General features: G+C 40.6%; 2 protein-coding genes across 17 annotated transcripts in view; one reads left to right on the top strand and one right to left on the bottom strand.

Annotated features, from left to right (window-relative positions):
* Positions 1 to 26,709, top strand: part of LOC139753844 (uncharacterized) — a 126,539-nt gene that overhangs the window by 43,556 nt on the left and 56,274 nt on the right. The window lies entirely within an intron of this gene.
* LOC139753845 (retinol-binding protein pinta-like) overlaps positions 1 to 26,709 on the bottom strand; it is a 76,122-nt gene that overhangs the window by 21,154 nt on the left and 28,259 nt on the right. For 2 of the 15 annotated variants that reach the window (XM_071670778.1, XM_071670770.1), the window contains exon 4: positions 7,350 to 7,608. The exons of 7 other annotated variants lie outside the window; for them this stretch is intronic. In XM_071670778.1, coding sequence (XP_071526879.1) covers positions 7,350 to 7,608 — 259 coding nt within the window. Of the gene's footprint in view, positions 1 to 1,810; positions 2,070 to 7,349; positions 7,609 to 17,732; positions 17,992 to 22,505; positions 22,765 to 26,709 lie in introns of all 15 variants that reach the window. 6 more of the 15 variants (XM_071670777.1, XM_071670768.1, XM_071670774.1 and 3 more) reach the window with 3 other exon arrangements.

The following is a 26,709-nucleotide window of genomic DNA, read 5'->3' as shown; positions in this document are numbered from 1 at the left end:
TGAGCTTGGAAAGGAGACGTGTGAGGAAGTACCAGGAAAGAATGAGTGTAGAATGACAAAAGGTGAGAGTAAATGACATGAGAGGAGTGGGTGAGGAATGGGATGTATTTAGGGAAGCAGTGATGGCCTGCACAAAAGATGCATGTAGCATGAGAAAAGTGGGAGGTGGGCAGATAAGAAAGGGTAGTGAGTGGTGAGATGAAGATGTAAAGTTGTTAGTGAAAGAGAAAAGAGAGGCATTTGGACAATACTTGCAGGGGAGTAGTGCAAATGACTGGGAGATGTATAAAAGAAAGTGGCGGGAGGTCAAAAGAAAGGTGCATGAGGTGAAAAAGAGGGCACATGAGAGTTGGAGTGAGAGAGTGTCATTAAATTTTAGGGAGAATAAAAGGAAGTTTTGGAAGGAAGTAAATCATGTGCATTAGACAAGAGAACAAATGGGAACATTGGTGAAGGGGCAAGTGGGGAAGTAATAACAGGTAGTGATGAAGTGAGACGATGGAGTCAGTATTTTCAAGGTCTGTTGAATATGTTTGATGATAGAGTGGCAGATATGGGGTGTTTTGGTTGGGGTGGTGTGCAAAGTGAGAGGGGTCAGGGAGAATGGTTTGGTAAAGAGAGAAGAGGTAGTGAAAGCTTTGTGGAAGATGAAATCTGGCAAGGCAGCGCATCACTTAAAGCATTTAAACTATGTTGTGTCTTTCTGAAGGACTGCTCAACTGGTTGTGACATTTCATGTGGATGCCACATATTGTTTTAGATTCATATCTGATGTATGATTCTATCGGTAATCCACAGATCGAACTAGGAACCTAACAACATAGCTGGAAAAAAGTATTTTGCATCAGAGTTACCAAAAATCTTCTCACAGAATGTAACTTTGTCATCATGGAAGAAAGACAGATTTTTGTGAGGACCATTCAATAAATCTTATTTTATGAAACTAAGATTATTTTTTCATTTATGGTGTAAATAATGTTCTTCGTTGTAAATGTAGCTATCTTGCACGCATGTGGGAGGAGGGGGGGTGTCATATGTGGTGCGGTGGCGACGGGAATGAGTAAAGGCAGCAAGTATGAATTATGTACATTTGTAGATATGTATATGTCTGTGTATGTATATATATATATGTATATGTTGAAATGTATAGGTATGTATATGTGGGTGTGTGGACGTGTATGTATATACATGTGTATGTGGGTGGGTAGGGCCATTCTTTCCTCTGTTTCCTTGCGTTACCTTGCTAACGCAGGAGACAGAGACAAAGTATAACAATAAATATAAAAAATAAGTAATACATAAAAATAGGTATGATATTCAAAAATGTATGTAAATGTTAAGATGTGTAAAATCACAAAGTATAAAATATGCTTGTATGTGAGCAGAATGAAACACTTGGAAAATCTCTATAATCATTGTATACTTGCATAAATATAGAGTATCCATGCCACCAACCTGGGTCCTACACAGTCAATTTAAAAACCCCCTTATCAATATAAAGGAAAGCATACTTTTTATGAGTACTGTCTTTGACAACATTTAATGCCTGAAATATCTATAAGGATTTTTCTTTTCAAAAATTTTTGAATTATTTTCCTCTCTCCCTGATACAGTAAGCGTCAATTCATACAACAGCCACAAGGTAACAGTTAAAATACTAGCTACCTTTCTGTGCCTGTCAAAGAACATTTTGACAAATGAATCACAGCACCATCTGATCTCATTAATCAATCAATATGCCATTTCAGTGAAAAAACAGCCATTGTACATTAAATGTTGGCTGCTGGCATCATAACTACCAACTTTTAACCTGCATGATGATGGAAGCCTTCTTGATGATGGTCGGGTTTAGCTGGGCGGCATGCTGGAATGTCATGGCCCCGGCATCCATGACCAGCTCCACCCCTGTGATGGCCACGCTCTCATCCTCTGCCAGAAGCACATCCACCATAAGGAGTATAGCTTGAGTAGCATCATTCATATCTGTAGTGTTGGGGTCTCTGAGGGCAGGACGTGCCAATACCACACGTGTCCCATGTGGTGACAGCCCATGCAGTGGCAGGAACAGCCTGATGCAGACAACAAGATCACACTGGCTGTTCCCTTTAGCAACTCTTTCCATATAGAGAAAAATTCATGATCTTGCTCAAAGTCCTTAGTCATCCCTTACTTCTGATCAATGATAATATACCTTTCTACCAACATCAAAACAACAGAGTTCATCATTTACTTTTCACAGCATTAATTTACAGTACAATAAAATATGAAATACTGTATGAGGACCACTAATAAATTACAAATACATTTTGTGACTACACTACTCAATGGTACAACTACTGCTGTAGAGATTGACACAAATGAAAAGGATGCTCCTCTGTTCCAAATGCAACAAGAAAACTACCCAAAACTTAATAAATTCCCAGCTCTAGTATTACATCAACAGACAAACTTGCCTCAGGTTGTGAATCAAGTATACAAATGTGCACACAGACAAAATGGAAAGTGCAGCATCAAGCTACCAAGATTATTCCTACGCAGAGAAACAAATCCTACATAACTTGAATTTATTCAACTTAGAAAAGAGAAGGCTAAGAGATGATCTAGTACAAGCATTCAAAACTATCAAAGGCTTTGATAATCGTGAGCCATTAGGGTACTTAAGACTTGCTTTGTCTGACTTCATTTGCAGTAATGGATATAAACTCGTGGGCAAACTTTTTTTTCAACAGGATTGTTAACATATGGAACAATTTACCAAATAGAATGGTTGAAAGCAGATCCAAAGATATGCTTAAGAAGAGACTTGATTAACATTTTGCTTCGATTCCATGATATACATTATTTGTGCCTCAAGTGAAAATGATTTTGCATTTTTTTCATTTTGAATTATCTGTACATTTTATAGTTTCTACCTCATTAATCTGTAGGTTTCTGAAATCCTCCATTATCATAAAACAGCCTCAAAAGGCCACTACCTGTCTGTTGCTGTTTGAATGTCTGTATTTTTTGTATTCTAAATGGCAGACAGCCAGAATTCAAGGACCAAATCTGGGAAAGCAATCCTGCTATTATCAAAGCAGTGGGGACCAAATTCACTAAGGAGGGAAAGACTGGGTACATGATAGCAAGGAGGGGAATAGATGATGATAGTCAATGGAGTTTGGCCCTCCTAACTTTTAGAATGCTCTTTTTTTGTCGAACCCTACGCGTGAAAAAAAGAAATATACCTTTTTCTAATTTATATCTCTAAATCTGTTCCTACCATCATCTGACAATCCTTAGAGGACTGTTCCCATTGTCCCATAATCATTTACACTTTTCTGCATGTTTTGATACCCAGTTGACTCATTGTATCATTAGTAGCATATAAAGATCTCTTCCACTCTTAATACTTCTTCAACCACCATTATGAGTACATGAGCATGACCTGCAAGTCATGCATACATAATGACCCCATTGTTAATACATAGATTAATGGATGACCTAAGTTATTAGGAGGAACATTTATGATATAAATTAGTTTATGAGGAATGTGAAGAAAAACATGATGAACGTGAAGAAAAGAGTGACTTAAAAGTGATTTCTCTGAGATTCTGTAAGAAATTATGTAACAATTGTGCCTACTTTTCTCTTAAGTAATCCTGGGGTAATGAAGGACTTTGGTAACAAATGAGTTAAAGAGCAAGAAGATTTCCAAAGAAAAACATCAGTACCCCTCGTACATGTACTGGCCATTCAATGTCCTCACACTTGGGAACAGTGTGAAAGGAGTAACATATCTAAATACAGTCAAGTTTTTCACTTCTACCAATGCTCTGTTTGCATGTGAGATATGAGTAGAGTGTTCAATATAAAAAAAACAAGCAAGTCCTTTAACTTCCTTCCCACACTTGCCAGCTACCTTCCCTGCCCTGAATGTTACTGAAAAAAGTTTCTATTTGTAAATTATTCATTTGACTTACAGATGTTGTATGTATGTATAAAATGGTGGTAAAAGGGGGGGGGGGGGTGGAAACAGGCTCAACAGAGAGATAATAAAATTATCTCTATTTTCCTTACGTCAGAAGTTGTCATACAAGTCATTCTTACCCTCTAAATGCTCAGCAGGGGACCAGCGCTTGTTGAAAAGTTTACCAAATAGTTCCTTATCTACATTCTTGGATGCAATTCTAATATTTGCCAGCAAACAGTTGCACTTTTGCACAATTCTCTGAGGTGGAGGTCTTGGCAACAGGTTAGGCACAGTATTGACCCTTATGGTTCTTTCAGACACTGATTGCTGTAATTTACTCTTTGCTAGGTAATAGTGACAATGAAGCCTTTCACTATGCCACATCCTCATTACTTTGCACCTACTTGGGCTGAATTTCATCAGTGTCATTAGACTAGCTCTGGAGTATGTCCAGGTTCCACCATAAGCTGATTTGATCATTGCTGTTCTTTAATTTTTCCATGAACTTAGCATCATTCACAAGTTTATTCAGGTAAAAGTCCAATCAGGCAAGTTGTATACACATACCAAGCAAGCCCTAAGGCGCACCACTAGTGACCTCAGCCCATTTCGAGAATGTTCCTCTGGCTTGCATCCTTTACTCTCTTTCACTAAGACAAACTCCCATTCATTGAAAGAGTTTACCACTAATTCTAGCCTAATGACTTGGCTCTTTATTAAACCTCCAGTGGGGTACAATGTCAACCTCCACCTAGCTTCTTGGTATCAATGGAAAATATGCTAAGCAGCGAAGACCACATCAGCACCATGATCAAATCCTCCAAATTTCATCTAAATTGTCTTCACAGATAGGACAACTGGACTCCTTGTGCCTGAACTTACGAACATCAACACCATTTTCCATTCTTCTCAAACTCATCTATATCAACTCCAACCTGGCTATCTTTATCAACTACATAACAGAAAAAGCTGTAAAAGTTACAGAATACAATATGTATGATCATCTTCAGTCACTCATTTACTTTTGTGAATTCTTCATACCTCCAGAGGAGCCACTTCTATCTTCTATGGGGCCCCCAGGGTTCTCAGGAAGCAGGGTACAGTCAGTGGGTGTACCACAAGTAGCTCTTACACTACCTATTATGATGTGCTGAACACAGTGGTCTTCCTGAATCAACAACCATCAGAAAGGCTTCGCCTAACAGTTAAGATGGAAAGTATTATTCTATCCTTATATCCACAAGTATTATTCTATCCTTACATCCATTTCCTGTCACCCAACATTCTTCATCCCTAGGTTGCAGTGCTGCACCATGAATACAAGTCTATCTGAGATCACACAAACTGCCATAAAAGCAGCCCTATCCTCATCAATATGAAGATCATTTCTGATTGACAGACTTACACCCTAGTGTTAAACAAAGATTGTGAGTTTAACAGCCCCCCCCCCCCCCCCCCCCCCACACACACACACACACACACACACACACACACACACACACACACACACACACACACACACACATATATAACATAACATATAACCTGTATGCCATGAGTCTTTAGAAAGCTGATTTAATAAACCCTTTTCTTTTTTTTTTGCTTTGTTGCTGTCTCCCACGTTTGCGAGGTAATGATCATTATCATTTTTTCATATTTTCGTTGTTTCCAGTGTTAGTGAGGTGGAGCCAGAAATAGAAGAAAAGGCCTCATTCAATGACATCCACTCTCTAGATGTCATGAGAAATGCACCAATCCCACAGCCCCCATCTACTATCTGGCCCCACAGACCTTTCTGTGTTTTATTACTGGAGGTGGAAGGATGGAGTGAAATAGATTTTGAGCGAATGGGGCATGAACATAAAGGAGGGTGAAAGGCGTCCAAGGAGTAGAGTGAACTGGAACGATGTGGTGTACCTTGGTCGACGTGGTGTCAATGGATTAAACCAGGGCACGTGAAGCGTCTGGGGTAAACCATGGAAAGTTCTATGGGGCCTGGATGTGGAAAGGGAGCTGTGGTTTCACAAAAAAAAAAGCATCAAAATTCATAACCTCCACCATCACTATTTTGTGATAAATTTAAGAAATCTCCAGCTTAACCAAAATTCTTCAACATTATCATGATAAAAAAATGAACTTCAAATTCATTAATAAAAAAATCCTAAAAATATCCTAACTTTATCAAAATAAAGTCCCAACACTATCATGATGAATTTCATATATAACTGCGATAATGAACTGTAAAACTAACACAATCACAATATTATAAATGGAGAGAATCTTCTACACTGTCATGATTAGTAGTTAAAACCTGTAACACTGTCATGATAGTTAAAACCAACCCCATAACATTGTCATGATAAGTAGTAAAACTATATCACTGTCATAAATTATGTGAACCTGCAATACCTGTCATGATAACTTACAAGCAACCATGTCATGATAAATGCAAAAGAAAAAAAAATCATTCAAATGCTAAATTCCCATGAAAATGTCATGATAATATGATGAAAACCTGCAGCAGTCAAAAATGGCAAAACTCTATACTACTGTCATATTAAAAAAAAATATATGATTTCATAATTTATGCTGAAAATCAGTCATGAGAAGTGATGAAAACCTACACATCAATACAACAGATGCCAAAAACCTTAAACTGTCATGATAAATAATGATGACAGCGTCCTGATAGATTAAAAGTAAGTTATTTTTCCGACTAGCTGGTACTGGTGGATCAAATGGTATCTTGCTGACAATATAATTTTCTTTTATTTCTGCATTATTACTGGATTTAAAGACATCCTGGAGAAAAGTTTTTTGCAGGTACTCAGATTCACAAGAGCTTAAATTCTGCTTAGCAAGAAAGAAAACCAGAATTTCAATCACAATAAATCCATCTAGATCAAAGGAAAGCTTTCACTAGTAATCATCATTATGTAGGCAGAAAAAAATGATGGGTCACAAGGGTCAAGCATAGGTACCCTACAGCTAAGGAGGGCCCCCTAGTCCTGCTCATTACATGGCAGCTTTCAGAAAGCATGAAATGCTGTTCAAGAAACCTTAAATCTTAAAATGTTTCTGAGGGCACACCCCCTGGCACCCCTAAAGCTTGTGATTTAGAGCGGGAGGTGGGAAATTTGAAGAGTTGAGGGGGGCCCCCAAAAGAGGCTAAAGCTTAGGGCACCCAAAATAGGCTACAGCTGTCCCTGATTTACCTAACCTTCAAGCATAAGGCTCCTCTCCCCTAGCCTCCTAACTCAAACCTACCTCATCATATGCCAGAAGTTGCACAAGGGAAAGTAATATGTCAATTTAAAGAATAATATATGACTCACATAAATATTACAAGAAATGGTATACAAAACCCTTCAACAATATCAGGATGAATGCTAAACACCTGCAACATGGTCATGGCCTTCTTTATAAACACTGGTGTCATTTGAGCAACATGTGTAAATGTCATGCCCTCTATGTCAATGATGATCTCAATCCCTGTGATGCTGACGGCCTCGTCCTCCTCCATGAGCAGTTCAAGCATGAGTTGCGAGCCTTGGGTAAGCTCATCCATGTTGTAGACAACAGCCTGTGGCAGGCCCATACGAGCCAAGACAGTTCGAGCACCACGTACTGAAGACCCATTGAGGGGCAACAAAGCTCTGAGGCAAAGAATCAGTTGACATTTATCTTTCAGTGAAAATCCTATTTTCCATTATTGTCTTAATCATCTATTTAGTCATTTCATATCTATACCGAGGATGGAGAAAGAATACTTCCCATGTCTTCCTTGCATGTCTTAAAAGGCGACTAAAACAGAAGAGCTGGGGGCTGGAAATCCTCCCCTCCTGTTTTTATTTTTTGAAAAGAAAGAACAGAGAAGGGGTCCAAGTGAGGATTTTCCCTCTTAAGCTCAGTCCTCTATTCTTTCAAACTATTCGCCATTTCCCGCGATAGCGAGGTAGCGTTATGAACAGAGGACTGGGCCTTTGAGGGAATATCCTCAACTGGCCCCCTTCTCTGTTCCTTCTTTTGGAAAAAAGAAGAAAAAAAAAAAACCAGAGGGGAGGATTTCCAGCCCCCCGCTCCCTTCCCTTTCAGTCGCCTTCTACGACACGCAGGGAATACATGGGAAGTATTCTTTCTCCCCTATCCCCAGGGACAATATATATATATATATATATATATATATATATATATATATATATATATATATATATATATATATATTTTTTTTTCTTTTTTTATACTTTGTCGCTGTCTCCCGCATTTGCGAGGTAACGCAAGGAAACAGACGAAAGAAATGGCCCAACCCCCCCCCCATACACATGTATATACATACGTCCACACACGCAAATATACATACCTACACAGCTTTCCATGGTTTACCCCAGACGCTTCACATGCCTTGATTCAATCCACTGACAGCACGTCAACCCCGGTATACCACATCGATCCAATTCACTCTATTCCTTGCCCTCCTTTCACCCTCCTGCATGTTCAGGCCCCGATCACACAAAATCTTTTTCACTCCATCTTTCCACCTCCAATTTGGTCTCCCTCTTCTCCTCGTTCCCTCCACCTCCGACACATATATCCTCTTGGTCAATCTTTCCTCACTCATTCTCTCCATGTGCCCAAACCACTTCAAAACACCCTCTTCTGCTCTCTCAACCACGCTCTTTTTATTTCCACACATCTCTCTTACCCTTACGTTACTCACTCGATCAAACCACCTCACACCACACATTGTCCTCAAACATCTCATTTCCAGCACATCCATCCTCCTGCGCACAACTCTATCCATAGCCCACGCCTCACAACCATACAACATTGTTGGAACCACTATTCCTTCAAACATACCCATTTTTGCTTTCCAAGATAATGTTCTCGACTTCCACACATTCTTCAAGGCCCCCAGAATTTTCGCCCCCTCCCCCACCCTATGATCCACTTCCGCTTCCATGGTTCCATCCGCTGCCAGATCCACTCCCAGATATCTAAAACACTTCACTTCCTCCAGTTTTTCTCCATTCAAACTCACCTCCCAATTGACTTGACCCTAAACCCTACTGTACCTAATAACCTTGCTCTTATTCACATTTACTCTTAACTTTCTTCTTCCACACACTTTACCAAACTCAGTCACCAGCTTCTGCAGTTTCTCACATGAATCAGCCACCAGCGCTGTATCATCAGCGAACAACAACTGACTCACTTCCCAAGCTCTCTCATCCCCAACAGACTTCATACTTGCCCCTCTTTCCAAAACTCTTGCATTTACCTCCTTAACAACCCCATCCATAAACAAATTAAACAACCATGGAGACATCACACACCCCTGCCGCAAACCTACATTCACTGAGAACCAATCACTTTCCTCTCTTCCTACACGTACACATGCCTTACATCCTCGATAAAAACTTTTCACTGCTTCTAACAACTTTCCTCCCACACCATATATTCTTAATACCTTCCACAGAGCATCTCTATCAACTCTATCATATGCCTTCTCCAGATCCATAAATGCTACATACAAATCCATTTGCTTTTCTAAGTATTTCTCACATACATTCTTCAAAGCAAACACCTGATCCACACATCCTCTACCACTTCTGAAACCACACTGCTCTTCCCCAATCTGATGCTCTGTACATGCCTTCACCCTCTCAATCAATACCCTCCCATATAATTTACCAGGAATACTCAACAAACTTATACCTCTGAAATTTGAGCACTCACTCTTATCCCCTTTGCCTTTGTACAATGGCACTATGCACGCATTCCGCCAATCCTCAGGCACCTCACCGTGAGTCATACATACATTAAATAACCTTACCAACCAGTCAGCAATACAGTCACCCCCTTTTTTAATAAATTCCACTGCAATACCATCCAAACCTGCTGCCTTGCCGGCTTTCATCTTCCGCAAAGCTTTTACTACCTCTTCTCTGTTTACCAAATCATTTTCCCTAACCCTCTCACTTTGCACACCACCTCGACCAAAACACCCTATATCTGCCACTCTATCATCAAACACATTCAACAAACCTTCAAAATACTCACTCCATCTCCTTCTCTCATCACCACTACTTGTTATCACCTCCCCATTTGCGCCCTTCACTGAAGTTCCCATTTGCTCCCTTGTCTTACGCACTTTATTTACCTCCTTCCAGAACATCTTTTTATTCTCCCTAAAATTTAATGATACTCTCTCACCCCAACTCTCATTTACCCTTTTTTTCACCTCTTGCACCTTTCTCTTGACCTCCTGTCTCTTTCTTTTATACGTCTCCCACTCAACTGCATTTTTTCCCTGCAAAAACTGTCCAAATGCCTCTCTCTTCTCTTTCACTAATACTCTTACTTCTTCATCCCACCACTCACTACCCTTTCTAATCAACCCACCTCCCACTCTTCTCATGCCACAAGCATCTTTTGCGCAATCCATCACTGATTCCCTAAATACATCCCATTCCTCCCCCACTCCCCTTACTTCCATTGTTCTCACCTTTTTCCATTCTGTACTCAGTCTCTCCTGGTACTTCCTCACACAAGTCTCCTTCCCAAGCTCACTTACTCTCACCACCCTCTTCACCCCAACATTCACTCTTTTTTTCTGAAAACCCATACAAATCTTCACCTTAGCCTCCACAAGATAATGATCAGACATCCCTCCAGTTGCACCTCTCAGCACATTAACATCCAAAAGTCTCTCTTTCGTGCGCCTGTCAATTAACACGTAATCCAATAACACTCTCTGGCCATCTCTCCTACTTACATAAGTATACTTATGTATATCTCGCTTTTTAAACCAGGTATTCCCAATCAACAGTCCTTTTTCAGCACATAAATCTACAAGCTCTTCACCATTTCCATTTACAACACTGAACACCCCATGTATACCAATTATTCCCTCAACTGCCACATTACTCACCTTTGCATTCAAATCACCCATCACTATAACCCAGTCTCGTGCATCAAAACCACTAACACACTCATTCAGCTGCTCCCAAAACACTTGCCTCTCATGATCTTTCTTCTCATGCCCAGGTGCATATGCACCAATAATCACCCATCTCTCTCCATCAACTTTCAGTTTTACCCATATTAATCGAGAATTTACTTTCTTACATTCTATCACGTACTCCCACAACTCCTGTTTCAGGAGTACTGCTACTCCTTCCCTTGCTCTTGTCCTCTCACTAACCCCTGACTTTACTCCCAAGACATTCCCAAACCACTCTTCCCCTTCACCCTTGAGCTTCGTTTCACTCAGAGCCAAAACATCCAGGTTCCTTTCCTCAAACATACTACCTATCTCTCCTTTTTTCACATCTTGGTTACATCCACACACATTTAGGCACCCCAATCTGAGCCTTCGAGGAGTATAAGCACTCCCCGCGTGACTCCTTCTTCTGTTTCCCATTTTAGAAAGTTAAAAAATACAAGGAGGGGAGGATTTCTGGCCCCCCGCTCCCGTCCCCTCTAGTCGCTTTCTACGACACGCGAGGAATGCGTGGGAAGTATTCTTTCACCCCTATCCCCAGGGACAATATACATATATATATATACACATACACACACATACACACACACACGCACATATACACACACACACACATACATATACATACATATGAAAAATGTAAGAAACAATTTAGAAAACTGAAACTTCTAGCTTGAAATGAAAAGAAAAAAAAAAATGAATGTCACATAATGGTTCAACCTCTGGCTATGGAAAAATATATATATATATATATATATATATATATATATATATATATATATATATATATATATATATATATATTATTATTATTATTATTATTATACTTTGTCGCTGTCTCCCGCGTTTGCAAGGTAGCGCAAGGAAACAGATGAAAGAAATGGCCCAACCCCCCCCCATACACATGTATATACATACGTCCACACACGCAAATATACATACCTACACAGCTTTCCATGGCTTACCCCAGACGCTTCACATGCCTTGATTCAATCCACTGACAGCACGTCAACCCCGGTATACCACATCGCTCCAATTTACTCTATTCCTTGCCCTCCTTTCACCCTCCTGCATGTTCAGGCCCCGATCACACAAAATCTTTTTCACTCCATCTTTCCACCTCCAATTTGGTCTCCCACTTCTCCTTGTTCCCTCCACCTCCGACACATATATCCTCTTGGTCAATCTTTCCTCACTCATCCTCTCCATGTGCCCAAACCACTTCAAAACACCCTCTTCTGCTCTCTCAACCACGCTCTTTTTATTTCCACACATCTCTCTTACCCTTACGTTACTCACTCGATCAAACCACCTCACACCACACATTGTCCTCAAACATCTCATTTCCAGCACATCCATCCTCCTGCGCACAACTCTATCCATAGCCCACGCCTCGCAACCATACAACATATATATATATATATATATATATATATATATATATATATATATATATATATATATATCCCTGGGGATAGGGGAGAAAGAATACTTCCCACGTATTCCCTGCGTGTCGTAGAAGGCGACTAAAAGGGAAGGGAGCGGGGGCTGGAAATCCTCCCCTCTCGTTTTTTTTTTTTTTTTTTTTTTTTTTCCAAAAGAAGGAACAGAGAAGGGGGCCAGGTGAGGGTATTTCCTCAAAGGCCCAGTCCTCTGTTCTTAACGCTACCTTGCTATCGCGGGAAATGGCGAATAGTATGAAAAAAAAAAAAATATATATATATATATATATATATATATATATATATATATATATATATATATATATATATATTTTTTCGGTCTCCCGCGTTTGCGAGGTAGCGCAAGGAAACAGACGAAAGAAATGGCCCAACCCACACCCATACACATGTATATACATACGTCCACACACGCAAATATACATACCTACACAGCTTTCCATGGTTTACCCCAGACGCTTCACATGCCCTGATTCAATCCACTGACGGCACGTCAACCCCGGTATACCACATCGATCCAATTCACTCTATTCCTTGCCCTCCTTTCACCCTCCTGCATGTTCAGGCCCCGATCACACAAAATCTTTTTCACTCCATCTTTCCACCTCCAATTTGGTCTCCCACTTCTCCTCGTTCCCTCCAACTCTGGCACATATATCCTCTTGGTCAATCTTTCCTCACTCATTCTCTCCATGTGCCCAAACCACTTCAAAACACCCTCTTCTGCTCTCTCAACCACGCTCTTTTTATTCCCACACATCTCTCTTACCCTTACGTTACTTACTCGATCAAACCACCTCACACCACACATTGTCCTCAAACATCTCATTTCCAGCACATCCATCCTCCTGCGCACAACTCTTTCCATAGCCCACGCCTCGCAACCATACAACATTGTTGGAACCACTATTCCTTCAAACATACCCATTTTTGCTTTCCGAGATAATGTTCTCGACTTCCACACATTTTTCAAGGCTCCCAGGATTTTCGCCCCCTCCCCCACCCTATGATCCACTTCCGCTTCCATGGTTCCATCTACTGCCAGATCCACTCCCAGATATCTAAAACACTTCACTTCCTCCAGTTTTTCTCCATTCAAACTTACCTCCCAATTGACTTGACCCTCAACCCTACTGTACCTAATTACCTTGCTCTTATTCACATTTACTCTTAACTTTCTTCTTTCACACACTTTACCACTCTTATTCACATTTACTCTTAACTTTCTTCTTTCACACACTTTACCAAACTCAGTCACCAGCTTCTGCAGTTTCTCACATGAATCAGCCACCAGCGCTGTATCATCAGCGAACAACAACTGACTCACTTCCCAAGCTCTCTCATCCCCAACAGACTTCATACTTGCCCCTCTGTCCAAAACTCTTGCATTTACCTCCCTAACAACCCCATCCATAAACAAATTAAACAACCATGGAGACATCACACACCCCTGCCGCAAACCTACATTCACTGAGAACCAATCACTTTCCTCTCTTCCTACACGTACACATGCCTTACATCCTCGATAAAAACTTTTCACTGCTTCTAACAACTTGCCTCCCACACCATATATTCTTAATAACTTCCACAGAGCATCTCTATCAACTCTATCATATGCCTTCTCCAGATCCATAAATGCTACATACAAATCCATTTGCTTTTCTAAGTATTTCTCACATACATTCTTCAAAGCAAACACCTGATCCACACATCCTCTACCACTCCTGAAACCACACTGCTCTTCCCCAATCTGATGCTCTGTACATGCCTTCACCCTCTCAATCAATACCCTCCCATATAATTTACCAGGAATACTCAACAAACTTATACCTCTGTAATTTGAGCACTCACTCTTATCCCCTTTGCCTTTGTACAATGGCACTATGCATGCATTCCGCCAATCCTCAGGCACCTCACCATGAGTCATACATACATTAAATAACCTTACCAACCAGTCAATAATAGTGTCACCCCCTTTTTTAATAAATTCCACTGCAATACCATCCAAACCTGCTGCCTTGCCGGCTTTCATCTTCCATTGACAGCACATCAACCCCGGTATACCACATCGTTCCAATTCACTCTATTCCTTGCACGCCTTTCACCCTCCTACATGCTCAGGCCCCGATCACTCAAAATCTTTTTCACTCCATCTTTCCACCTCCAATTTGGTCTCCCACTTCTCCTCATTCCCTCCACCTCTGACACATATATCCTCTTGGTCAATCTTTCCTTACTCATTCTCTCCATGTGACCAAACCATTTCAAAACACCCTCTTCTGCTCTCTCAACCACACTCTTTTTATTACCACACATCTCTCTTACCCTATTATTACTTACTTGATCAAACCACCTCACACCACATATTGTCCTCAAACATCTCATTTCCAGCACATCCACCCTCCTCCGCACAACTCTATCCATAGCCCACACCTCGCAACCATATAACATTGTTGGAACCACTATTCCTTCAAACATACCCATTTTTGCTTTCCGAGATAATGTTCTCGACTTCCACACATTCCTCAAGGCTCCCAGAATTTTCGCCCCCTTTTGCCCCCTCCCCCACCCTATGATTCACTTCCACTTCCATGGTTCCATCCGCTGCCAAATCCACTCCCAGATATCTAAAACACTTCACTTCCTCCAGTTTTTCTCCATTCAAACCTACCTCCCAATTGAGTTGACCCTCAACCCTACTTGCTCTTATTCACATTTACTCTCAACTTTCTTCTTTCACATACTTTACCAAACTCAGTCACTAGCTTCTGCAGTTTCTCACATGAATCAGGCACCAGCGCTATATCAACAGTGAAGAACAACTGACTCACTTTCCAAGCTCTTTCATCCACAACAGACTGCATACTTGCCCCTCTTACCAAAACTCTTGCATTCACCTCCCCAACAACCCCATCCATAAACAAATTAAACAACCATGGAGACATCACACACCCTTGCTGCAAACCTACATTCACTGAGAACCAATCACTTTCCTCTCTTCCTAAACGTACACATGCCATACATCCTCGATAAAAACCTTTCACTGCTTCTAACAACTTGCCTCCCACCCCATTCATTCTTAATACCTTCCACAGAGCATCTCTATCAACTCTATCATATGCCTTCTCCAGATCCATAAATGCTACATACAAATCCATTTGCTTTTCCTCAAAGCAAACACCTGATCCACACATCCTCTACTACTTCTGAAACCACACTGCTCTTCCCCAATCTGATGCTCTGTACATGCCTTCACCCTCTCAATTAATACCCTCCCATATAATTTACCAGGAATACACAAACTTATACCTCTGTAATTTGAGCACTCACTTTTATCCCCTTTGCCTTTGTACAATGGCACTATGTAAGCATTCCGCAAATCCTCAGCCACCTCACCATGAGTCATACATACATTAAATAACCTTACCAACCAGTCAACAATACAGTCACCCCCTTTTATAATAAATTCCACTGCAATACCATCCAAACCTGCTGCTTTGCCGGCTTTCATCTCCTGCAAAGCTTTTACTACCTCTTTTCTGTTTACCATATCATTCTCCCTAACCCTCTCACTTTGCACACCACCTCGACCAAAACACCCTATATCTGCCACTCTATCATCAAACACATTCAACAAACCTTCAAAATACTCACTCCATCTCCTTCTCACATCACCACTACTTGTTATCACCTCCCCATTAGCCCCCCTTCACTGAGGTTCCCATTTGTTCCCTTGTCTTATGCACTTTATTTACCTTCTTCCAAAACATCTTTTTCTTCTCCCTAAAATTTAATGATGCTCGCTCACCCCAACTCTCATTTGCCCTCTTTTTCACCTCTTGCACCTTTCTCTTGACCTCCTGCCTCATTCTTTTATACATCTCCCAGTCATTTGCATTATTTCCCTGCAAAAATTGTGCAAATGCCTCTCTCTTCTCTTTCACTAATAATCTTACTTCTTCATCCCACCACTCACTACCCTTTCTAATCTGCCCACCTCCCACTCTTCTCATGCCACAAGCATCTTTTGCGCAAGCCATCATTGCTTCCCTAAATACATCCCATTCCTCCCCCACTCCCCTTACGTCCTTTGTTGTCACCTTTTTCCATACTGTTTACTGTTTTCCGTATTACTGAGGTATCACCAGGTACAGAAGAAAGGCCGCATTCACTCACATCCATTCTCCAACTTTCATGTGCAATGCCAACGCCAAGAACCAGAGCTCCCTATCCACAACCAGGCACTAAACACCTTTCCATGGTCTCCCCTGGCCATTTCACATGCCCTGGTTCAATCCACTGACAGCACACTGTTCTAATTCACTATCATGTGCATGTCTTTCACCCTCCTGCATGTTCAGGCCCCAATCACACAAAAAATTTTCCAAACCATCCTTCTATCTCCATTTCCTAAAATTGTGGCTGTTTGATTAGGAAGCTCAGTCTAGTCCTCTCAGTGAACCTATAAAAATTCCTAGCCTGTGTGAATAAGGTTAGATATGCATTGTGATCCAACAATAGACTGTGAGTCTGTTAAATTTCACCATTTATATTGATCTCTTTGTACTATCAATTGTTTAACCTCTTCCATGATGCTTTCAGTGCTCAGAGGAGCTGGTCTGCTTTCCTTAACATGAACGGAAGAATTGTGCTTGAATAAAGAAAAAATCTTTCAGTGATAAACAGGCTCAGGACACACCTCTGTTTCATCTGATACCCATGCTGCTATGCAACCCCTCTGAAAAATCTTAAAAATCTAAAGTTACCAGAAGTCTAAGGATGAGAGAATTCAAGTTATCCCTCCATTATGTCAATATATTCCTACTTGGGTATACATATGTCACTTGAAAGACAATATATCCTTTCCTTTTTTACATGAGAATAAGTGTCAACATTTCAGCCAGTGAGCTCAACAGAAAGAACAAAGATAGCTCCTCTGCCAAGGAGGAATGAATCTCATCATGCTATGGATATTATCAACATCAACATGAATGCTTAGCATCTGTGTTTAAAAACATTTTCAGTGAAAGAATTGGTCAGGGAAGTTGCACTGCTTAATTCAATTCTTGAAGTGCAGGTTGTGTACAAATACAATCTTAAATGAACTCCCTGACTATGACAATATGACTCATGAGCTTAGTGGTACAAGCCTTGAGTTCAACATTATGATCCTTAGAAATGATGGCTTGGTAACTGATTCAAAACCCAAAGGTGATTTTGCAAGTTAGCTTTAACATATACCATTAAAATAGCTCTCATTAGTCTCTTAAGTTAATACAAATCCCAGCCCAGCTAATTCCTTATCCTTTGGCAATACCTGAAAGAGTGTCATGCACTTCTTTGCAAAGGTTGGAGTGAAGAGGACAACGTGGGAAAACTGCAGGTCAGCCCAGTCTTCCACCGACACCAAGGCAGTCACACTAGCTTGTTCATCCTCCTCCATCCAGACATCAAAGATGAGTGAGGAAGCTTTCATCAAATAGTCCATAGTTGCAGTTGATGGATCGAACTGACCTATACGAGTCAGGATGACACTTCGACCTTTGTGATCATACCCAGGCAATGGAAGAAACATGCTGTTGTGGAGCAATAAGACCAAATACATTCACCACCTCATATATTCACTGGATTGCAAAAATATTTATAAAAAAAATAGAAAACTACAAATGAATGTCAACTAACAGTGCTTGAAATCAAAAGGTTACAAACAGACCATTATGTAACAAGGTAACACCTGGAACAGAACAATGGCATCCCTTGCAGACACATTCTCTACCTGTCATATGTAATGACCTGGAACCTGAGCTTATCATTTAAAGTCAAGCTCCAGGGACTAGCACCGTGGTTTACTTTCACTGTTTCATGTGTCCTGACTCAGCTCCTCTGCACACTGCCCCTTATATACTACATCAATCCAGTTCACCTAAGCTAATGAACATCACCTGTTGTTCTAAATATTGAAGCCACAATACCCGAATGCCTCCTTCACTTTATCACTATCTTCTAGGTCTGCCCCTTCCCCTTGCTACCTTGATTTGCAACACACAGATCCTTCTAAGTAGTATTTCTTCACTCATCCCTTTTAAATGTCTGAAGCATGTAAGTATACACCCAAGTCAACCTTCTTAATCAAGAGTGTACTCACGACAATGACATTCTTTAAACCATCAACACATCTTACACCCCATATCATCCTACAGAATATCATTTCCAATGCATTCAACCTTTCCTTCCTCTTCCATTCAAGGCCCACAACTCACATCTTCACAAAACTGTAAGGAGTAATACACCTTCAAACATTCCTGCCTTTGCCCTTAGAGATGCTGACATCATTACACATGCTCCTCAATGCACTCAAAAACCTTAGCCTTTGTCTTCCACCCTACGACTTCCTTCAGAACCATTTTCCCACCCACCGTCACATCCAAGCTCAGGTACTTGAATCAATGAACCACTTCCTCTATGTCCATCTCATTCAAACGCAAACCATCCTGTCTAAACCCCCTGCTGGACTGAGCTCCTTACTTTTGGTCACGTATATTTCCATGTATATTTTCAACTTTCCCCTTGCATACACTTTCCCACCTAACTCAGCCACTAGCTTCTGAAGTTACCCTCTGGAGCCTGGAACCAAAGCAATGTCATCTGTAAACAGCAAATTTTTGACATCTCAAGCTACTCATCCCCAGCAAACTGTAGGTCTGTCTCTTACTCTTTGACTTTCACATACATCTTCCTTACCACCTTATCACAAACAGCTTAAACAACCCTGGAGATAACACACATCCCTGTAGCAGACCCACTCATCTTTCTTTCTTCCTACAGGTACACATGCCTTTTTTCCCAAAGGAAAAACAAAATCCTGACTACAGTTAGGAACCTTCAATTTACCTCCTAAATTTGAAGCAAAGCCTCTCTATCAACTTTGTCTTACACTTTTTTGAGATACATAAATGTCACATATAAGTTCCCTTCTTTCTCCAATTATTTTTCATACAAAGTCTTCAAAGCAAACATGCAATTTACCTGTCTTGAGGTCACATTGCTCCTCTCCAGTCTAATGTTCAGTGCATACCACTCTTTATCACCACTGTTCCATACACCTTATTAGATATACTCAGCAGACTTACACCTCTGTAATTCCAACAATCCCTTTCGTCTCCATTGCCTTTATTAAGGAGCATTATATGTGCATTTTGCCAGTCCATGGGCACCTTCCCTTTGGCCATACAAATGATGAACACCACAATTAACCACCAGCACTTTTGCCCCTTTCTTGAAAGACGAAATTTTCACTGTGCAATTTGCCGACTCTCTCATTTCACGTCATCTTATCCAAAATATACCATGTCTTTAATCTTCTTACGGGACACAATATGTATCATATCCCTTCTACTTCTCATGCTACTTCCCTATCTGCTCTCTTTGCTGCCATCCCCATTTGTCCTCTTCTTTATATTAAATTCTTCTAAACCTTTATATTAAATTTTTCTAAACCATTTTCTTATTCTCCTGGCATTCATTGATACTCTTTCACGACATCTCTCATTTGCCCTTTTTTTCAACTCCTGTACCGTACCTTTCTCTTGACCGCCAGGGACTTTCTCTCAAACTTGTCCCAGACACTCTCCTGAAGTTATCATCCATATGCCTCCCTTTTCTTTTCCACTACTGATTTAACTTCATCATTCCATCACTTACTCCCCTTTTTCATAGACCCACAATCCACCCTCTGCATGCTACTCACTTCAGTCATACACTTCAGCACTGCTTCCCTAACTTACTCTCATCCTATTCCATTCTTCAAGCGATCTAAACAGTAATGAGTACCTCAGCTTCCAAGAAAACATTACTCTGTGTTGCAACATATTGCACATAAGCAAAATCAGCCTTTGGGAAAAGCAAAGTAGGCATGAAGCCACCAGAAAATCCAACCCCTTGGGAAACCAAACAAAGAATCACTGCAAACAGCTAGACAGCACACTATGCAGAATTACAAAGAACCATTACACAGCACAACAAAATGCCTCGAACACATTCCTAAAGTTCCACTACACACTACCAGAAAATGCCACTACCACAAAGCACAACTATACACTATCACAAAGCACCAAAAGACACTGCCGCAAAGCCACTACACACAACCAAAAAAGTGCCACAAGTTAACCAACACTTGAGAGAAATTGCTATAAGTGGAGACACTGCTTCACCAAACACCATTAAAAAGTGACCCAGCCCCAAGAGACCTCTGTCTGCCACCACTACACTGTATCATGAACCCATCCTCAAGAGCACCATATTGGGTGATGGCGTTAGGTACCATACATGATTTCAAACTAAGTCATCGTCCAGGAAGATCATGCTAGCAAGCATAACGATGTTTTCATAATCCTAATTCCTGATTCTCATTTCGCTTGTACTTTCCCTGTAAAGGTGACGGTAAATATGTATATGTGGGCTAGTAGGAATGGCAGTAATTGGGCATTTTTGGATTACATTTGATAAAGAATAAAGAAAACTGTGTAAAATAAAACCAGGATAGATTGGGTGCAGAAATGCAAAAGAAGAGAATAAATGAAGTAAGGAGTGTGGGTGAGGAATGGGAGATACTAAGGGAAATAGTGCTGGCATGTGTGAGAGAAGTGTGTGGCATGTGTAATGTGGGAGGTGGGCAGGTGAGAAATGGTAGTGAGTGGTTGGATGACGAGGTAAAGTTAAGATGGGAAGAGAAAAGAGGTGCATTGGTGGTATTTCCATGGAAGAAGTGCAAATGAATGAGAGATGTACAAAGAAAGTGGCAGGAGGTCAAGAAGGAGGGGATGAAAATGGGGCAAATGAGAGAGGGAAAAATGAAGGAGGTTGTTGGAGAGAAAACCATTAAAACAAATGGGAACATTAGTGAAAGGTGCAAATGGAGAAGTGGTAATGGACAGTGATGCGAAGACAGAGGATTGTGAATAATCACAAAATGTGTTTTATGAGAGGATAGCAGATGTATAGTGTCTGTGTTGTGGTGATATGTGAAGTGCGAGAGTCAGGGAAAGTGGTTCTGTGAAGACAGGAGAGGTGGTGAAAGTTTTGCATATGATAAAGTGTGGCAAGGTGGCTAGAATGGATGTTATTACAGCTAAATTTCTTAAGAAAGGGGGTAACTAAGTTGTTGATTGTGTAGTCAGAATGTTCAATTATTGTATGGATGCCTATGCCTCACATCAATTAGGAAATTCTAATATTGACACAAGGCATAAAACTATATACAGTACATAAATATACCAAAACTTTGACCAAAGCCCACTTACAATACACTATGCCCTTAATGAACAAATTAATATACTAAAAAAAAAGCGGAAGGAAGCCACCCTGATCAATGCACAATCCAAGACAATTCTATACTTTGAGAAGCAAATAGGTCAGTGATATCACCTCTGTTGGGGTCTCTGATTGGCCAAAAGCAGTCCTGAAATGAGTGGGCTGTCACTAACATGACTGGGTGGATTGCGATTGGTGAGGAAAACCAGTGCGTGCTTATCCACTAGAAATAGGAGACTTGGAACTTCCTACCCTGTTTTTTCCTAGAAAAAATCCAAAAGAATTTCTCCTGCTCAAGGAGCAGACAACAGATGAGAGAAAAAGCTTCCACAAATGTTTATATAAAAAATTATATCTTTCAACAATGTAAGTTTATTCCATAAACAGAAATGTTCTATACCAGCTGTAGTGCACCTCAAGATGCAGTCAACTTGGTCTTGTATCAATGGAAGACTTATACCTGATATCCTTTAATCCTATTCAAGAACTCCTTTTTTATGTGTTCATTCACTTTAGGTATACATAAAAGGCTTTCACATGGATCACTCCCTTTTAACACTAGAACTGTCTGAGCCAATCCATAGGAAAATCACTCCATGAATAGGTAAGCTGAATGAACAGAATGAACATGGTCAGTGCTGGAATAAGACGATGGCTGAAGTCTTACCTGGAATAAGACCATGGCTATAGTCTTACCCGGAATAAGACCATGGCTATAGTCTTACCCGGTACAAGACCATGGCTGTAGTCTTACCTGGTACAAGACTGGTTGAAGTCTTACCTGGTACAAGACCATGATCTTCTGTACCACAGGTGGGGTAAATCCCATAACATGAGCCAGTGTCAGGTCTCCACAGTCCCCCACAATCACAAAGCCAGTCAGACAAGCCTGCTCATCCTCCTCCACCATAGTATCGAACACCATACAGCTGGCCTTCATCATGTCATCCACATTGACTTGCCTAGGATCGTAAATTCCCCAGCGACCTAACACGACCTTACGTCCCAAGTGGTCATAGCCAGGCAGAGGTAGCATCACACTGTAATGCCTCCAGTAATGTGATATTGACACTATAGCTCTCATTATCACATACTTTTATAAACAAACCAAACCAAAATATGTAAACTCTGGTTCATACCCTGGTGATTTATGAGAAAAAAACAGCAAACTATTTTAGCAACAATTTTTTCTAGAAAATTTCGTCAAGAATACTACAGAATTTTACCCCTATTATTGAAAAAATAAAGTTTGTATCTGAAAATGATATCTAACAGTGCTTTAGATGGATGAATAAGATCTTGGCTACCATGCAGGTGTCTACTGTGTACATATAGATATACAATCATCTAGAACATACCAGTTAAGAAATCCCCCCACTCCCCACCCTTCTTTGCAGTAAGGAAATACACACATGTGCTGGATTGCCCAACAAGTGACTCCTGTTAAATTCCTGGCCAATTACCCCTCAAACATGGAACTAAATCTTGCAGGCTTTGTTCTCTCACCTTTGTAAACCATCTAAGTCAATTAGTTTTGTAAGTGGCACATCATACTATTTATCATCTTATTTCCTAAATTCAAGCTGTCAGCAACATTTTTTACACTTTGTTTATAGCTGGCTCGAACTCCACCAAAACATTTCATGCTTTGTTGGTCTAAAACTTGTAAAAGATTTTGACTAATATTTCACTCCCTTTTCATCTATTTATAACATTATAGTTCTTTATACTGTATTATCATGTTTTCTTAGCTTACTGTAACCCCAGTTAAACATTCTAGGATCTGATAATATGCATCAGGTTTATCAATAATGAAATTTTCTATACTGTATTCGTAAACTCTATCCAGCTCAACTACTTCTATTTACAAGCCTGACAATGGCAACAGATTTCCTTTCATCCCAGCATTAGCACTACACTTCAAGCAACTTACAAGCAATTATCTATCTATATATCTATTTATCATTACCCCAGCATCCCTTTCTAATTTTCTTTCTTGTGGCCTAAGGTTGCAGTACTACCAGCAGCAGGAAAATGATAGACCCTGTTGGAGTGAGAAGTTTAATGAGACTGTACTCCTAATTATGCTGCCTTGCAAAAGTTGACTTTTTACCCACAGAGTAACATCAAGCAGGCAAAAGTCCAGCAACACCAGGAACCAATTACTTACAACTTATCATCCTACCCAAAAGTCATATCTAACTTTATGAAACTCCCACAGCACTCAGGAGGGTGGCTACATCCACTACATGGGACCACAGGTTATGAAGTGAAGTGAGGCTGTATGTACTTATGCAGGGAAGTGTTTGAAAACTTCATTGTGGTTGTTGTATCTGAAATATGATGGGTCTAGAATGTGCTGAATCAGCATTTCCAAGGATGGGTAAAGTCCAGAGAATAGATGGGAAAGCATGACTCATGTCTTTCTGGAGAATGTGGTTTCAGATGGATGTATGGAGTGATACTTACGACTGAATTTGGAGAGCAGTTGTAAGTTCTTATCAAGTCATTTAAGTGTGTGTGTGTGTTTTGAAAATGTTGTGTTCCCTTGGAATGGGAGATCTGTGAGGAGAGGCTGGTGAACTGTGAGGCAGTGGAAGGCTTTAAATTCCACATGAGAGTTGGTGGTTACTTATGGGGTGGTTTGGATGGGAGCGATCTGGAGCTGTTGCAAAGAACTGAGTGCTGAGCACATTGGGGTGGGATTGAATTAGGATGATCTTTGTTCCAATGTGTAAATGTTCAGTATATGTGGTTGTTAAGCAGCCAGTAAATATTCTGAGTACTCAGTCTAGAGTGGTTTGATGCTTTTTTTATATTTGATTTCGAGGCAAGTAAGGCATAAAGTAGCATATGAATTGTTTGTAGAGGATGCTAGGGGATTCTTTACATTGTCCAAATCTGGTGCCAGTTAGTGTTCTGAGGGAATGTAATTTATATGTTGCTTTTTAGTTGATGTTATTGGTGTGGGGAGTGAATGTCATGCATGCCATATGTGATGCCTAAAATGGCTGGTGTTATGTTCAGCGGGAGTGCCTGTCCATTCAAGGTAACTGCAGGGTGTAGGCTGGATTTGTGAAGACTCCTGTAGAAGCAGACATTTTGTTCTGGATGAGCCATTGTTCCAATTGTGTAATGAAATGCTGCATATTTGTTGTAGCTACAATGGTGTCAAGATATTGTAATGTGATTGTGAGGTTGTCTGCATATGAGATAAGCTTGTGGTTTGCTGAAGGTATTGGAATGTTGTGCAGGAAGAGGTTAAAGAGGGATGAGGAAAGATCTACAGTCTGGGAACTCCATTCAGAGTTTAAAGGTTTTGTATATACCTTAACTCCCTGCCCCAGGAGTCCCTTCTATCTTTATGAGGCTCCTGCAGCACATCCACTGGTCAGACCACAGGTCATAAAGTGTTGTGGTGTCATGTGTGTGTGTGTGTGTGTGTGTGTGTGTGTGTGTGTGTGTGTGTGTGTGTGTGTGTGTGTGTGTGTGTGTCTATGTGCAGTAAGAGCAGGGCAACTGAGTATTAAGTGCTTGGCATCTTCTTTATGGTCCCTGAGCCATGATGAAATGGCACTTGTAGTGCTGTAGTAATGGGTGATGTACAATGTGTAAGTGAGAGAGTGACACAAGTTTGTCTGAGGGCTTTGATTTTTGATAAGTGTAGGGACAAAGGGTTAAGTTTAAAACTGAGCTGGAGGCTGGTTGTTAATGCTTTTTGGATCATTTTAGTGTGTATCAGTTTTGCCAGTGTTCTGTTTGTTATAGGTGGGGGAGTTCTGTGAGTAAAGGTTGTTGAAGTGAGGCAAGAGTAAACCTTTTATGTCTGCTTGGGAGTTATTAGTTAGTTATAGAGTGGTTAGGGTGGGAGGGGTCTAGCACTGTTGCATAGAAATGAGTGCCCAACATGATGAAGTAGAACTGTACTTGGAGGATATTAATTTCATTGTAAAGTTCTTGAGTGTTTGTAGTTGCCAAGCAGCCAGTGATTATTTAGATTTCTTTTGGGATGCCAACATTCTGTTCTGAGTGAGCCATTGTTCCAACTGTGTAATGTAGTGGTGCATGTTTGTTGTTTCTGCTGAGAAGTTAGTGTGTTGTAATAAGATTGTGAAGTCATCTGCATAAGAAGGGACCTTCATCCTGAGGTTTGATTGAGATGAAATAAGATCATGAAGGAGGAAACTGAAGTATGTAGGAAAAAGAACTGCTCCATGGGAACTCCATTGTAGAGTTTGTGCTTTTAGGGTGGATATACATATATATATTTATCTATCTATTTATTTTGCTTTATTGCTGTCTCCCGTTTAGCGAGGTAGCGCAAGGAAACAGACGAAAGAATGGCCCAACCCACACACATACACATGGATATACATGTAGAGTTTGTGCTTTTAGGGTGGATATACATATATATATATTCATTTATCTATTTATTTTGCTTTGTCGCTGTCTCCCGCGTTAGCAAGGTAGCGCAAGGAAACAGACGAAAGAATGGCCCAACCCACTCACATACACATGTATATACGTACACGTCCACACACGCACATATACATACCTATACATCTCAAAGTATACATATAAATATATACACACACAGACATATACATATATACACATGTACATAATTCATACTGTCTGCCTCTATTCATTCCCATCGCCACCCCACCACACAGGAAATAACAACCCCCTCCCCCCTCATGTGCGCAAGGTAGCACTAGGGAGAGACAACAAAGGCCACATTCGTTCACACTCAGTTTCTGGCTGTCATGTAATAATGCACCGAAACCACAGCTCCCTTTCCACATCCAGGCCCCGCAGAACTTTCCATGGTTTACCCAAGACGCTTCACATGCCCTGATTCAATCCATTGACAGCACGTCAACCCCGGTATACCACATCGTTCCAATTCCTTGCACGCCTTTCACCCTCCTCCATGTTCAGGCCCCGATCACTCAAAATCTTTTTCACTCCACCTTTCCACCTCC

The sequence above is a fragment of the Panulirus ornatus genome, chromosome 15, assembly GCF_036320965.1.
Source record: "Panulirus ornatus isolate Po-2019 chromosome 15, ASM3632096v1, whole genome shotgun sequence".
Lineage (NCBI taxonomy): Eukaryota > Metazoa > Arthropoda > Malacostraca > Decapoda > Palinuridae > Panulirus > Panulirus ornatus.
Note: the sequence above shows the minus strand (reverse complement) of the source record. Positions and strands in the feature narration are given on the sequence as shown.